The sequence below is a fragment of the Hydra vulgaris genome, chromosome 01 (genome assembly GCF_038396675.1).
Source record: "Hydra vulgaris chromosome 01, alternate assembly HydraT2T_AEP".
Classification (NCBI taxonomy): domain Eukaryota; kingdom Metazoa; phylum Cnidaria; class Hydrozoa; order Anthoathecata; family Hydridae; genus Hydra; species Hydra vulgaris.
Window position 1 is genome coordinate 72,779,465 of NC_088920.1, and position 13,627 is coordinate 72,793,091.

General features: G+C 29.6%; 2 protein-coding genes across 2 annotated transcripts in view; both read right to left on the minus strand.

The window, feature by feature from the left end:
- Positions 1 to 3,419: 3,419 nt before the first annotated feature.
- LOC136074975 (uncharacterized) lies at positions 3,420 to 6,287 on the minus strand. Its single transcript, XM_065787153.1, has 2 exons — positions 6,069 to 6,287; positions 3,420 to 5,925 (listed from the first exon to the last, which is right to left on the minus strand). The coding sequence occupies exons 1-2, from the start codon at positions 6,223 to 6,225 to the stop codon at positions 5,741 to 5,743; spliced, it is 342 nt and encodes a 113-aa protein (XP_065643225.1). The 5' UTR covers positions 6,226 to 6,287; the 3' UTR covers positions 3,420 to 5,740.
- A 3,534-nt stretch (positions 6,288 to 9,821) lies between these two features.
- The window catches only part of LOC100197767 (uncharacterized), a 30,032-nt gene continuing 26,226 nt past the window's right edge, over positions 9,822 to 13,627 (minus strand). The window contains exon 6 of the mRNA XM_065789123.1: positions 9,822 to 10,170. Within this exon, the coding sequence (XP_065645195.1) occupies positions 9,895 to 10,170 (276 nt within the window). The 3' untranslated portion in view covers positions 9,822 to 9,894. The remainder of the gene's footprint in view (positions 10,171 to 13,627) is intronic.

Below are 13,627 nucleotides of genomic sequence, written 5' to 3' on the forward strand. Positions count from 1 at the left end.
ATTACAAAGTCGTCAAAAAAAGTCTTCAAAAACACTTCTAAAAATGAAATGTCAAATTTTGGGAAATCTGGATTTAACTAAGAACTTGGTAATTACACAGTCATAAATAAAGCTATTAATGAAAATGATTGGGAAAGTCTTTTTGGAAAAAATAGTATTAATGAGTGCTATGAAATATTCCTAAATATCTATAATGAATTATGCAACAAATACATTCCTAAAAAAATATGTACTTTAATAACAAATTACAGCCCAAACCTTGGATTGATAAAGAAACAAAAAAAGCAATAAGAAACAAAACAAGTTTATGGCACAAACTATTATCTAATGGTTTTAAATGTGACAAGCTAAAAGTCCCATATTTTTTAATCAACAAAACAATAAAAAATCTAGTTAAATCAAAAAGAATAAATTATGAAAAAAAAATAGCTGAGTCATCAAAAGAAAATCCAAAACTATTTTATGCATATATTAATTTAAACAGAAAAATAAAATTAGGCATTAATATAATAACAGATAAAAATGGTTCTTTACAAACAAATCGTGATAATATTGCTAATATCCTCAATGAAAACTTTTATTCAGTACTTGTTATAGAAGATCCAACAAATTTTCCTACCATTACAGTAAAAACAAGCAAGATTTTAGAATTAGATATAGACTCAGTAATAACTCTAGACATCGTTAGAATTAAACTAAGTGAACTAAATGTCAATAAAACATTAGGAGCAGATGGTGTAAGTTCATATGTGTTAAAAAAATGTCAAAATAGTTTTTGCGAACCTCTAGAGTTACTATTCAAAAGATCCTTAAAAGAAAAACAAATTCCACTCATATGGAAAATGGCAAACGTAACACCACTATACAAGAATGGAGATAAAAATGATCCAGCAAACTATAGACCAATTTCGTTAACGTCAATACCATGCAAAATTCTAGAATCAATCTTAGTTGACAAAATAATGGATTACATGTCAAAAAACAATTTATTAAATAGTAACCAACATGGTTTTCGAAAGAACATAAGCTGTACTACTAATCTACTAGAAACACAAGATATTTTATTTGATGCTATTGAGAATGGCTGGTGTGTTGATATGTTGTATACAGATTTCTCAAAAGCTTTTGATAAAGTACCTCATATGTGACTGATGTTAAAGTTAAAATCATATGGTATTTTTGGAGTAACTCTAAATTGGATAGAAGCCTATTTACATAATAGAAAGCAACGAGTAGTTTTAGGGGATTGTGTATCAAAATGGCTAACAGTTGAGAGTGGAGTTCCACAAGGTTCTGTCCTTGAGCCTCTTCTATTTCTTATTTTTATAAACGATTTGTCAGACACATTAAAAAATAATATTAAATTATATGCAGATGATAGCAAAATTCTAAATATTTTTAAATCAGATGAAGATATTTGCATAAACAAACTAAAACTAGATATTGATAATATTATGAAATGGTCGTCATTATGAAATTTAACTATGAAAAGTATAAAATTAGACACATTGGCTTTAAAAATCCATATATAACTTATTCAATGTTCGACGCTGAAACTCAACAGAATAATATCTTAGCAACATCAAAAGTAGAACGAGGTATAGAAGTAATGATGCAATCTAATTTAAAATGGACCAGTCATATTGATAAAAAATCGATAAAATACTTAACAATCGCTCTTTTACATATTTTTAAACTATCTTTAAAACTAGGTATTTATCCGGAGAAACTTAAAATTGCGAGTGTCATACCTATTTTCAAATCAGGAGACATTTCTAATCCTGAAAATTACAGACCAATTTCAATTCTTCCTTGCTTCTCGAAAATCTTAGAGCGAATTATGTATAACCAAATTTTAACTTTTCTAAATATAAATAAAATTTTATATAATAAACAGTTTGGATTTCAGCCAGGGTATTCAACTGACCATGCCATTATTAATATTGTTCACGATATATTCAAAGCATTTGACAAAAGTAAGTTCACCCTCGGAGTTTTTATAGATCTTAGCAAAGCCTTTGATACAGTAGACCATAGCATTCTTATAAAAAAACTTGAAAGTTATGGAATTAAAAGCACATATTTAGAATGGCTCAAAAGTTAATCTAAACAATATAAAGCAATACATAGCACACGAAGAAGGAAAAACTGATTACTTGACTATAACTTTCGGTGTTCCCCAATGCTCAATTCTGGGTACGCTTTTATTTCTTATTTATGTAAACAATTTCCATAAGTTTTCAAATATTTTAAACTTAGTTTTGTTAGCAGATGACACAAATTTATTTTATTCTAATGTCAACCTTTTATTTAAAATAGTAAACAAAGAATTTTTAAATCTGGCGGAATGGTTTAAGACAAACAAATTGTATTTAAATTTAAATAAAACTAAGTAAACTTTTTTTAAAGAATTCACGATAAAGAAAATATTCCATTAAAACTTCCTGATCTTTATATTTGCAACTCTAAAATAATTAAATAAACTCTAAAATAAGAGTCATCATTAAAGTTTTTAGGAGTGATACTTGCAGAGAACACTTAAGAACAATAGAAGATAAAATTTGAAAAACTATTGGCATTCTATTCAGAACAATTCTTAAACCAAAACTGCTTAAAAATCTTAAATTTCTCTCTCATACATTTTTATATAAACTATGCAAATATTGCATGGTACAGCTCGAATGTAAGTTATATTAAAAAATTGATTAGTAGACAAAAACCTACTGTCAGAATTATTTCAGGTGCAGTTTGATTCACACATTCTAAAGAACTATTTAAAAATCATCACATAATTAATGTTTTTCAGTTAAACCTTCATCAAATTCTTATATTTATGTACAAACTTCATAATAAAGTAACTCCTATAATATTTTAAACACTTTTCAATAAAATTAATTACGAGTACCCTACAAGATTTTTAAGTTACAATTATGAACAACCTAAAATGCACTATTTGGTTAATTGGCTATTAACTGGTCTTAAATTTAAATTTTCTTTAAATTATTGTATTAACTTATTATTATTTAAATTATTACCTTATTTTTAGTTTTTATGGTGTAACTATATTTTTATTTATTTATTTATTTTTTTTTCGACTTCATTTTGATTATAGATTAGTAACTGATCTTAACATACTTTTAAAATTTTTTTATTTTTTAAATGGTACAAAGTTATTTTATGTTTACATTTTAATGATTGCACACTAGGGTTATGACATTTTTTGAATCTGTTGTGGCCATGCTTCTATAATCTGAAAAATGTTTAGTAATTGATAAAAAACTGGTTTAATGGTAGTCTAGTTGCAAAAATATCATACCCCCCTTCCTTGATAACAACGTGATTTTTGATAGATTACATGAGGACACATAAAGCTTATTTCCAACACATTTATGAACAGCCACAAAAATAAATAAAACTAGTTGTAGATTATATTTAGTTTTTATAAACTACATATAATTGAAGTGGATCAATATAAGTAATTTTTCAGAAAGTTAGTTTTAACGCTTCACTGGTCATTCTTTCCAATAAATTTCACATTTGTATATTCCCATTTTTTTGAACTTTGAAGGAGATCTCCCATCAATTTAACGCCTCGTTCTGCAATGATGTTTGTTCTTGAAATATGAACTACACTATCTTCTTTGCTCCAGTGTTTCAAAAAGCACTTTAAAGCAGCTGTACACTTAATTTCAGTCAATGCATCAAGCATATAGTCATATGATTTATCATCAAATAATTGTTTGCTGAACCAAAGCTTTTTCCATTGATTTGCAATAAAAGTTGCTGCACTTTTAAGTTTACACCTCCATGTTGGTATAAGAAAATAGGCAAGAAGAACATATGATGCTCTAGAGTTCCATCTAGCACTGCGCAATGTAGGAAGCTTGTCCCACTTAATTTTTGATAATTTTTTATGATTCTTGAAATAACTAAAAGCTTCACATAACTCATTAAGGAATTTGAAGTCATCTCGTCATCCCAAGTTTATGTAATGATTAGGCTCAGCTTCATATGTATAATTTTTTTGAAGATTTTCATAATTTTCGGTTAAGTTCTTCACAAGTTTTTAATCAAAACCAGGACTTCTTGATTTACAATTTACAAAATGATCCAAAACGTGTTTTAAAAGAAGATCCAGTATATGATGCTGACATCCTAAATATTGTGGTTTAGTAAAGCTTCTGGTTTCCATTTCATTTTGTATTTTTACAACTATACCATTTATTCTTCCAGTGTTTACTGCTATTGTGTCACATATAATCATTGAAATACATTTCCATGCATCAAAATTATTTAGCAATTTTTTAAAAGTTTCAAAAATATCATTGGATTTTCCACTTTCACATTTAACAATTCCTAAGTTAATTTTCTTTTTCTCATTTTGAAGTATCACAACTTGGTATTCAGTCTTGTTTATTTTCTTTCCATCAAAATATAGGCAGAGTTGTTCTTCTTGTACGATTTTAGCAACAATTTTCTTCATGCTTTCCCTCTAGCCTTATAGTTGATCTCCATATTCCTGTCTGACTTAAAGTATCTATTTCAATACGTTTTTCAAATAACTTTTTACAGATTCTAGCTGATTTATTTGTACTTAAAGATTCAGTTATCACAAGTTTAGATGCTAACTTTGTTCTATTATATACTTTCTTTCTTGATTTTTTTAATTCCACTGATTCATAATTGGCTTGTGAATCTAAATCTGAACCACTTTCTTCCTATGCAGTTGAACTGCTAACTGGACAATTATTTGCTTTGCTTGTAGAAGTTGTATCTTTTGCATTACAAACTCTGACTTTTGAAGGATGTAATGACACTTGTGTGTTAGTACTTCTCCTGAACTTAATAATTGTATGTTATAAAATTTTTTATCTTCCAGACTAAGCCATATGCTCTTAATATTGGTGATATCAAAAAGATCTCCAAAAATAGAGCATTCTTTCTTTTTGCCAGGCTTTTTAAGATACTTGTCATGTTTTTCTATAACCTTTTCAATTTTTCTTCCAACTGATTTTTTAGAAATACTTGGAAAATTGAGTTTGTTCCATAATTTACTTATTTCTACAGCAATTAACTTTACTCTTTCTTTTCTGCTTTTTTCAATTGATGCCAGGTAGTAGTAACGTCCAATTATAAAAGTTTTTTTTAGTATTCTATTAAATGAATCCAATGGTTTTTCAATAAAATATTACCATTCATCTCAAGGCACTTCTTTTTCAACACCCCTTCAGCAAGAGGAGAGTGATGGACTCGGGTGGAGATTTTCCTGCATGCATCGATAGCAGCCTTAATATCAGGCTGTTTGTTGACAGTCCTTTCCAGGGCCACGTTAAGCTTGTGGTCAATGCACGTGATTGAACCACTTTCAAGATCAGCAATAGTCTCTGACTTCCTCAGTGCAGCTTTCATATTTGAAGCTTGATCACACACAATAACCCGCTTCTTGACCATTTTGAGTGACTCAAAACTTTTAACCAAGTTGTCCAACTGAGTAGCAATGTTCTGACCAGTGTGCTTACCTGGGAATGGAACAACTCCAACAGTTACCTTTTGTTAAACACACTCTTTGGTGAGTCACCGCCATGAATGGATTGTTGTTGCGTGAGGTCAAGATGTCAGTGCTGATTGCAACTCGGTCACAATGAGGAAGCTCCTTGTCAAACATTCTTTTCATGGTCATCAGCAGATTCTTATTGAGAAGAGGTAACTTAAAGCGAGCCATGCAGGTACCACTTTTAACCTAAAACCTCGAGTCAAAGTAGGCAAGCAGTCTTTGGAACGGAATAGAGTCACACATGGAGAAAGGCTTATTGTCAGTTGCAAGATAAATCATGAGCTCCATGTAACCACGAAGTTGAGTGGTGCTCTGTGTTGGATAGCACAGATTCTTTCTTGCTTTTAGAACCATTTTTCTTTTCCTGTGACCTAAAAAAAATCGTATACATTTGTTAACATTTAATTAACTTTAGATATCGTTGTTTACATCATTAAAAAATCATATAAATTTGACATGAAGTCTTATAACTTTGCTAAATCGCATCGTAACATCAATTGTTTAACAAACTTACCAACTGTTTCCAATTTATCTTCTGCCTCTTCAACTTTGTCCTCCTTGGCAGCTTCTGCCTCATCTCGTATCTTTTGATTCCAAAACATTTCGATGTACTCATCCTTATGGTTGGATCGCAGGTGACCACTTAGAGTCGATGTTGACCCAGAATTCATTTTTAGGTCTTTCTTGCAGATATTGCACACACCATAGGTCTTATCTCCCCTGTACTCCTTTACGAAGTACTGCCAAACCAGCAAGCGATGGGTCTTTAGCATATTTGTTTAATGTTTTACAATGCTCAAATTGTGTTAAATAACATACACAAAGTTATAAAGTTTTCAAACTCGTTAAATATAACGTAAACAACTTTATACGATTTTCATAACCGTAAAATTTTGATTTACAACTTTTTGCGGCTTCAAACATTGTTTTAATTAAGTTTTAACAACTTTTAAAGATTTTCAAAGTTGATTAAAAGTTAAAGCTACAACTTTTTACGGCTTTCATAACCGTTAAATTAACTTTTTTTTGAAGTTTAACGGAATTCAACTTCGTTTACTTTAAGAAACTTTGCCTAACTGAAGGCTTTTAAAGTTGAACAAAAAATATACGATTTTGAAAACCGTAACTCGATTGTTTTGTCTTTATAAAAAAACATTGTTTTTTTTTTTAAAATAATTACTTACACAACTTACACAAAATGTGGTTGGTACAACTGCAAATCCAATGCTGTTTTGCCAACTAATGCAAGGTGCAGTAGGCTTAATTGCCTGAAGCAAATTGATGTTGGCACAACTGCACTATACAACTCTGCACTATACAACCTGCTTGGGCAGGTTGTATAGTGCAGAGTTCATAGTGGTTAGGCATTTTTTTAAAGAATTACATCTATTATATAGACAGCATCACATCAAAGACTACTCAAATTTAATTTGCAATTGTGATGAAACTAACCTTTCAGCTTTGCCAACGATCTCTATAAACGTAATTTTATTAAAGGGTTTTCGTTAGGTACAAATGTTAACTATTGATAAACGTGGTACACTAAAACATACCTGACCACTGTCACTGCAACAGGAGACAGCTTACGACCATTTTTTATATTTAAGGGAACAAAGATTGCAGATACATCTAAGTTTCCATTTGAATACAAAAGTACAAAGCAGATTTATTGATCAAGAGATCTTTATTGTCTTATACCAAATTGTTTACATTATTGTAATTAACACATAATATGTTATACTTTATTACAAAATACTTTTTATTACAAAATACCTTTTTAAATCGTTTGCATAAGAATTGTTATTTTCAGATTGACCCAAAAATCATGTGACTATTGAAGCAATTGAATTAGTAATAGAAATGGATATTGAAATAATATGCATTTTACCTCATAATACAAATCACCCTCAATCACTTGATACAAATGTTAGTAAAATAATGAGGCGTTGTCTAAACACTTAGCTAAAATTGATGATATTTCTTCGCCTCGTTGCAATATTCGTATTATTTTTAACAGAGTATGGCCCATAATACTTACAAAAAAAGGATTGATTGTAAATGTCTTTTATCATTGTGGTTTGCATCCCCTAAGAAATAGAGTGAAAGAATTTGAATTCAAAAAAACAGAGGTGTTTCATTAAACTAACTCAAATCGCCAAATTGTTTTCATTACACCACCATATAATGTTAAGTTTATAATGGAACCTCCTTCTAAAAAGCTTCGGCTTAAAAGAAATCTTTATTTATACATCATTGCTCCCACTAAAAAGCTTTGGCTTAACAGGAACCACCTACTAAAAAGCTTCAGCATAAACGGAACCACCTGCTAAAGACTGCAATCAAAAATGCAGTCTGTTAAACAGAAATCAAAAAAAAAAAATCATTAAAAATAAAAACCATTATTAATAAAAATTAAAAACTTTTTTTTTCCAAATGATTACAATCATCCGAGTACATCTAGTAGTTTTAAACTAATAAATAACACAGAGACTTTATTTGTGTTTGTGCTGCTGGTTAGGGAGAAGCAAATTAAGATTGGTTTAAATGTTTAAATTGTAACCAGTATACAATGTGAAGAATGTTTTGCATGTGAGGGATGGTTTGGAGTTAGTACATGTGCTTTTTGCGTGCTAAAGTCTTTAAAAGTCTTGTAAATTCTTAAATTGAATTATAGTATTAGTTTCAATGTTACGGAGACATATTTTTTGTTAATGCTTTAACGTGGTATCATGCGCTAGCATGGTTGGACAGTTTTGATTTATGTTTAAAATCATTATTTAATATTTTTTAGAAAAAAATTTAACAAATGACGCCCTTTAGACGTTTTAAAGATCAAGATTATTAAGGTGCTCTCAGAATTCCTATACGGTCTTATCAAAGAGACCGCGGATTGTCATTTAACAAGGAAGTTTACGCCATTTTACTTACCAATGTTGCTTATTCGGTTAGAGCTGGAGTTAAACCTTGGACCTCTGTGTTCTGAGCAAGAACTCTAACCACAGCGCCAAGGCTGCGTTAACTTTCATTAATTTTATCATAACATAACTCAAAACTAAACGAATAATTACGATGAATATTGAAAATAATGTTGTCTCATTAATGTTGACTCAACAATGAGTCAACACTGACGAGTTTTTATATTTTTTGCTTGCTTTTTATATTTATTAGCACAATTCGCACATCCTTATAAAACGAATCGGTGCTAAAATTTGAAAAAAAATCTGAATGGAGAGTCAACTTTAGATAAGAAATTAGTTAATTGACTAAACAAAGAAAAAAATTTTAAAAATTTACAATTATTTCTAATAAAATTGCTGGTGCTAAAAGTTTTGTTTTGCGAGATAATTTATAACAACATTGATAACAAGTGCTAAACCTTTTATACTGCAAAATATTTTCATACACAAAATTAAATAGTTGAAAAATCAAAGAGATAATAGCCGGAGGAAGAACGAAGTCGAAAATGATTTCAAGCCCGATATAGCCTTTGATTTAAAATTATTCCAGCGGCGAGTCGAAAAAAAGGCGCTTTTGCAAAAAAATAAAAAATTTTGAAATGTAATTTTAAGCTTTGAAAGCCGTAATTGAAGTCAAATAATCTCTTAAAAGTTTATTGGATAGGTTTTTAACAACTATTCGATCAATTAAAAAGTCTCAAATTACAGGTATAAATATCAAAGTTTTAAATAATCTTTGCTACCTTTTGAACCTTATTTTTTGCTTGCCTGTTCAGCTCTCGGATTATTACATTCTTTAGGAATGTTATTTCGGCTAGCCATTAATTAAATCCCTCAAGGCTTTTATTTTGTATTGTAGTATCTTTGCTGGATTTAAAAGCAAATTGCTTTATTCTAAATATGGAGATATAAAATAACCTGGCAAAAAAACTACCAATTCTTATCTAGACATTTATTAATTCAATTCTAATCTAGAAATATATTTTTAGCCGTTCAAAAGCACAATGTAAAAAAATAACAATTAACTAACTCTAAATATTGTTTACGAACTTGTTAAACTTCCACGTTTTGTTTGCAATGCTTCAATTGCCTATGACGTTTTGAAACAATATCATTAAATAATTTTTGTTAAAAGTGGAATGTGATTGGTTAACTTTAATTTATGAAAACTACGCGTTGTTTAATAAAAAATTATGTTACAACTAAGACCGTTTCTTGAGAAATGACGTGTTTTAACTTCTTTCTCCCTCCAGCAATTGTATCTCTTTGAATTTGTATTTGAGATATATGGTAAAAAAAAACGTATTAGATGGAACTAACATAAATTAAATAAAACTAATAAATATCTAATATCATTAAATACAGTAGTTTAACGCAAATTATTTAATTCTTTTTATACATTGACTTCAATTTAATTATTTGTTCTTCGATTCTTGATAACTCTTCAAAGAAATTATCTGTTGATTTTTTCTCCTCGTCTTTATTACCGTTTAAAATCACACTCAAAGAAACATCTTTGCTACATCTTTTCTTGTACACAAACTGAACAACATCTTTCATAGAAATTGCAAAAAGTACGGATAAAGTGACTATTCCTGGAATAAGCAAGTTACTCGTTTTTAAACATTCATACAGGTTTTGTGGGCTCTCGATATCTATCTAAAATTAACGAGTATTAAATGTTGTTCATAAATTTATATATAATTATAGAATATAAATATATATATATTTATATATAATCATAAAAAAATCTATAAATTTAAAGATAATCATAAAAAAATGTATAAATTCAAAAATAAATAATTTAAAAATGTATAAATTCAAAGGAAACTATAGAAACAACCATATTCTACTACATAATCTAAAGACTGGTGTAGAAGAAAACCAGTGTTAAATTGATTCCTGCTTAGGATGATGAATAACAGATCTTCTTGACTCATGGCATGGAGCAAAGCAGGCTCCAAAAAAGTAATAAATAATTACATTTTAAATCTAATTATTTATTACTCACAATAAAATTGTTGTTATTGGTGACTTTAATGCTCATCACACTGAATGGCTTGGCTCCAACATTAGTGACCTGCTGGCACTAAAACACATAACTTCTGTATTTCTCATTCTCTTGCTCAGATAGTTTGTGACTTGTTTTCTAGAGAACCCTAATTACTTACCTTCACTCCTTGATTTGTGTCTTGTCAATAAACCTAGTTTATGTTCAGTTTCTCCTTGTTCTCCTTTGGGTGGTTCCAACTATGCCATGATCTCAATAAATCTTTTATCTCTTCTTTGGACTCTTTTATCCGACTACTTATTACTACACTAAAGCCGACGGATTCTTCCGACGGATTCTTTTTGTGATTTTCTTCATGACAGTCGTCGGGCTATCGTCTTTCATTTCTCTGTTAATACATGCGCCTACTGTGTAACCTCATTGATCAATACAGGTATGGAAGCTTTTATTCCTTCTTATCAGTTTTAAGTCAAGCCTCATTTAACTCCATGGTTTTTAACTTCTTGACAGCTGCTATGACTAATCGTAATCATTTTTTACATTCTTTTTAAAAGAACAGCTCTCTTGAGAACAAACCCCTATTTATTATTGCAAGAAATCAATGTAAAAATGTGCTGTTTGATGCTAAGCTGCATTAGTTAAAGTTTACTAAATCTTATCTCAGAAATTAGGCTCTAAAGACTTTTGGAAAATCTTCATCAGTGTCATTAACAAAAGTACATTGTGGTTTTGATCTTAATACCTCTCCCAAGGAAATGGAAGAACTGCCTCCAAAAAGAATTTTTCTGACTAAACCCTTAAATCCAATGACCATGCTATTCCTGCCATTCCAGTTAAACAGCTTTGTGTAATTTAACCATAATTTGTGGTTGCTTGCAGCCTTGTTGTGAGTTTTACAAAAAAAAACTTTTTTTTCTTCTCTTTCTTTTGTTTTTTAACAAAAAATAAGACAGAAAAGAACTTGTAGATGAATTGAACACTTTAATTCACAACCCTTTCACAATTACTAACAACACATCTGATAAAGAGATGCCCACAAATTATAAATGAGCCACTGCACATACTGCCCATTACTCATAAATTAGCCTAACAAAATAACTTAATTTAAACATGTTGATTTAGATTTAGTTCTAATAGATTACTTAATTCCTTTAGAATTACTGCAGAACTTTTTAAGTATTTCGGGCTTGGTGACAAATTGTGTCTTCTTCTTGCCTCACCCATCTGTATTTGTATTGAAATATTAATTGTATTTTTATATTCATACAGCAAAATATGAAAGCAAAAAACAAAACAAAAATTTGTATAACAACATCTTTTTTAAATGGCTTTCAATATTTTTTATTATAGCATCTTCAATAACATAAGCTGCTAGACTACTTGCCAACTTCCAAAACTGCTCCAAGAGCTAAATGCTACAAAAAATTTCTTGATAATGCGTATATTTACCATGGAAAACTCTTTGAACATAACATCATGCAAGTATATCTGTAAGCATCAGACAATCAATTTGGTTTCAACCAAAGTACCTTTCATGCAGAGTTCATTATAAGTGAAGCAATAAAACACAATAATAATAATAATTAATCTTCACCCGTAGATGTTTATAACAATTCTTTAGTTTATATGCAAACAAAGCCTTGATTAGCTGTAACAAAGCCTTGATTAGCTGCAAACAAAGCCTTGATTAGCTGTAACTAGGATTTGCGATTCAATAACAACAAAAATTGCCACTATTAACACAATTTTTATTGAGTGAATATAAATATAACATTATTTTATAAATAATTGAATTGAAAAGATCGAAAATCATAAATAGACAAGGCATTGGTAAAATGTGGAATGCAGATACGCAGAAAATTTCAATAAGTAAAGTGTGGAAATAAAGTGTGAAAATAGGGGTTGGGGCTTGTAAGCTTCTGTAAAAACATAGACTGATTTAAAGAGAATATGTGATACAATCATTATATCGCTCTGATATTGCAAATATACTTTTGGAAAAAAAACTTTAATTATGGCTTAGAAAATTTTTAAAAAATATATATAAAAACTTTCTATAATAAAATGGATGTTATTAGAATATGAGTGATAGAATTCCACCCTAGTTTATGATAATACACCAAATAGTCTATTTTCTGTCTGTTTAGAGACTTGTCTACCATCCTCACTCAAAACAAACTAAATTTGTTTATCAAACTAATGAAGAACCAAACAATTTTTCCCCTGATTTTAAAATATCTGCTGTTAATGAAGGGTTTTTTTTTTACAATTTTACCTTTGAGAAAAAGGCTGCAAGTAAAAAAAAAACAGGTTAAGAGTTCTTCTTTGACAAAGAAGGGAGTAAAAGAACAAGAAAGATGTTTGACTTTAAGACTGTGAATTGTTGGCATAACATGTTTTCAAACCAAAATTGGAGCAAATAACAAGATACAGTAAAGGATGGAAATTAGCTGAATGTCAAGTCACACAAGATTGAGTTTTGGTTGATGGAACAAATGATAATGTTATGTCAAGACTGAAATACATATTTATGTTATCAACATATAGAGCCTCTTTAGAAACGCAGACAAGGCAAAGTGGTTAGAGCCCTTGCTTTATAAACAAAAGATCCATAGTTCAAAGCAAGCTCTGTGCATTTTTTGCTCCATTGGTAAGAAAGGAGGCATGACCTTTCTAGTTAAATGTTCTTCCGTGGTGTTCTGTGGTACCTCAAATGCTACTAGAACAAGTTAAAAAACTAAATAAAATTAATCAACTTTATGAAACGAAAGAGTGGTTGCGCAACAAGGACAACTTTAATACTGTCATTAGAATGTTTCAACAGCTTTAAAATCTTCCTAGACACCATTTTTAATGAGCTTACGGAGAAGTCAAGCATGTCAGACTTTATTAAAAGCCTTGGATATATGTGCAATAAGTTCCTTTAATAATATCATAAAATAAAATTTGCTAATACAAATGCTTAACAAATCATAAGTAGAACGAGAGGATCTCTATTGAATATCAGAGAATTTGTTACACTAGTGATATGATAATTCAAGAAGTTTATTTAAGAATAAAAGATTTAGCTGATAAAACTGATTGGTTGATAGTTTGATGGGTCAG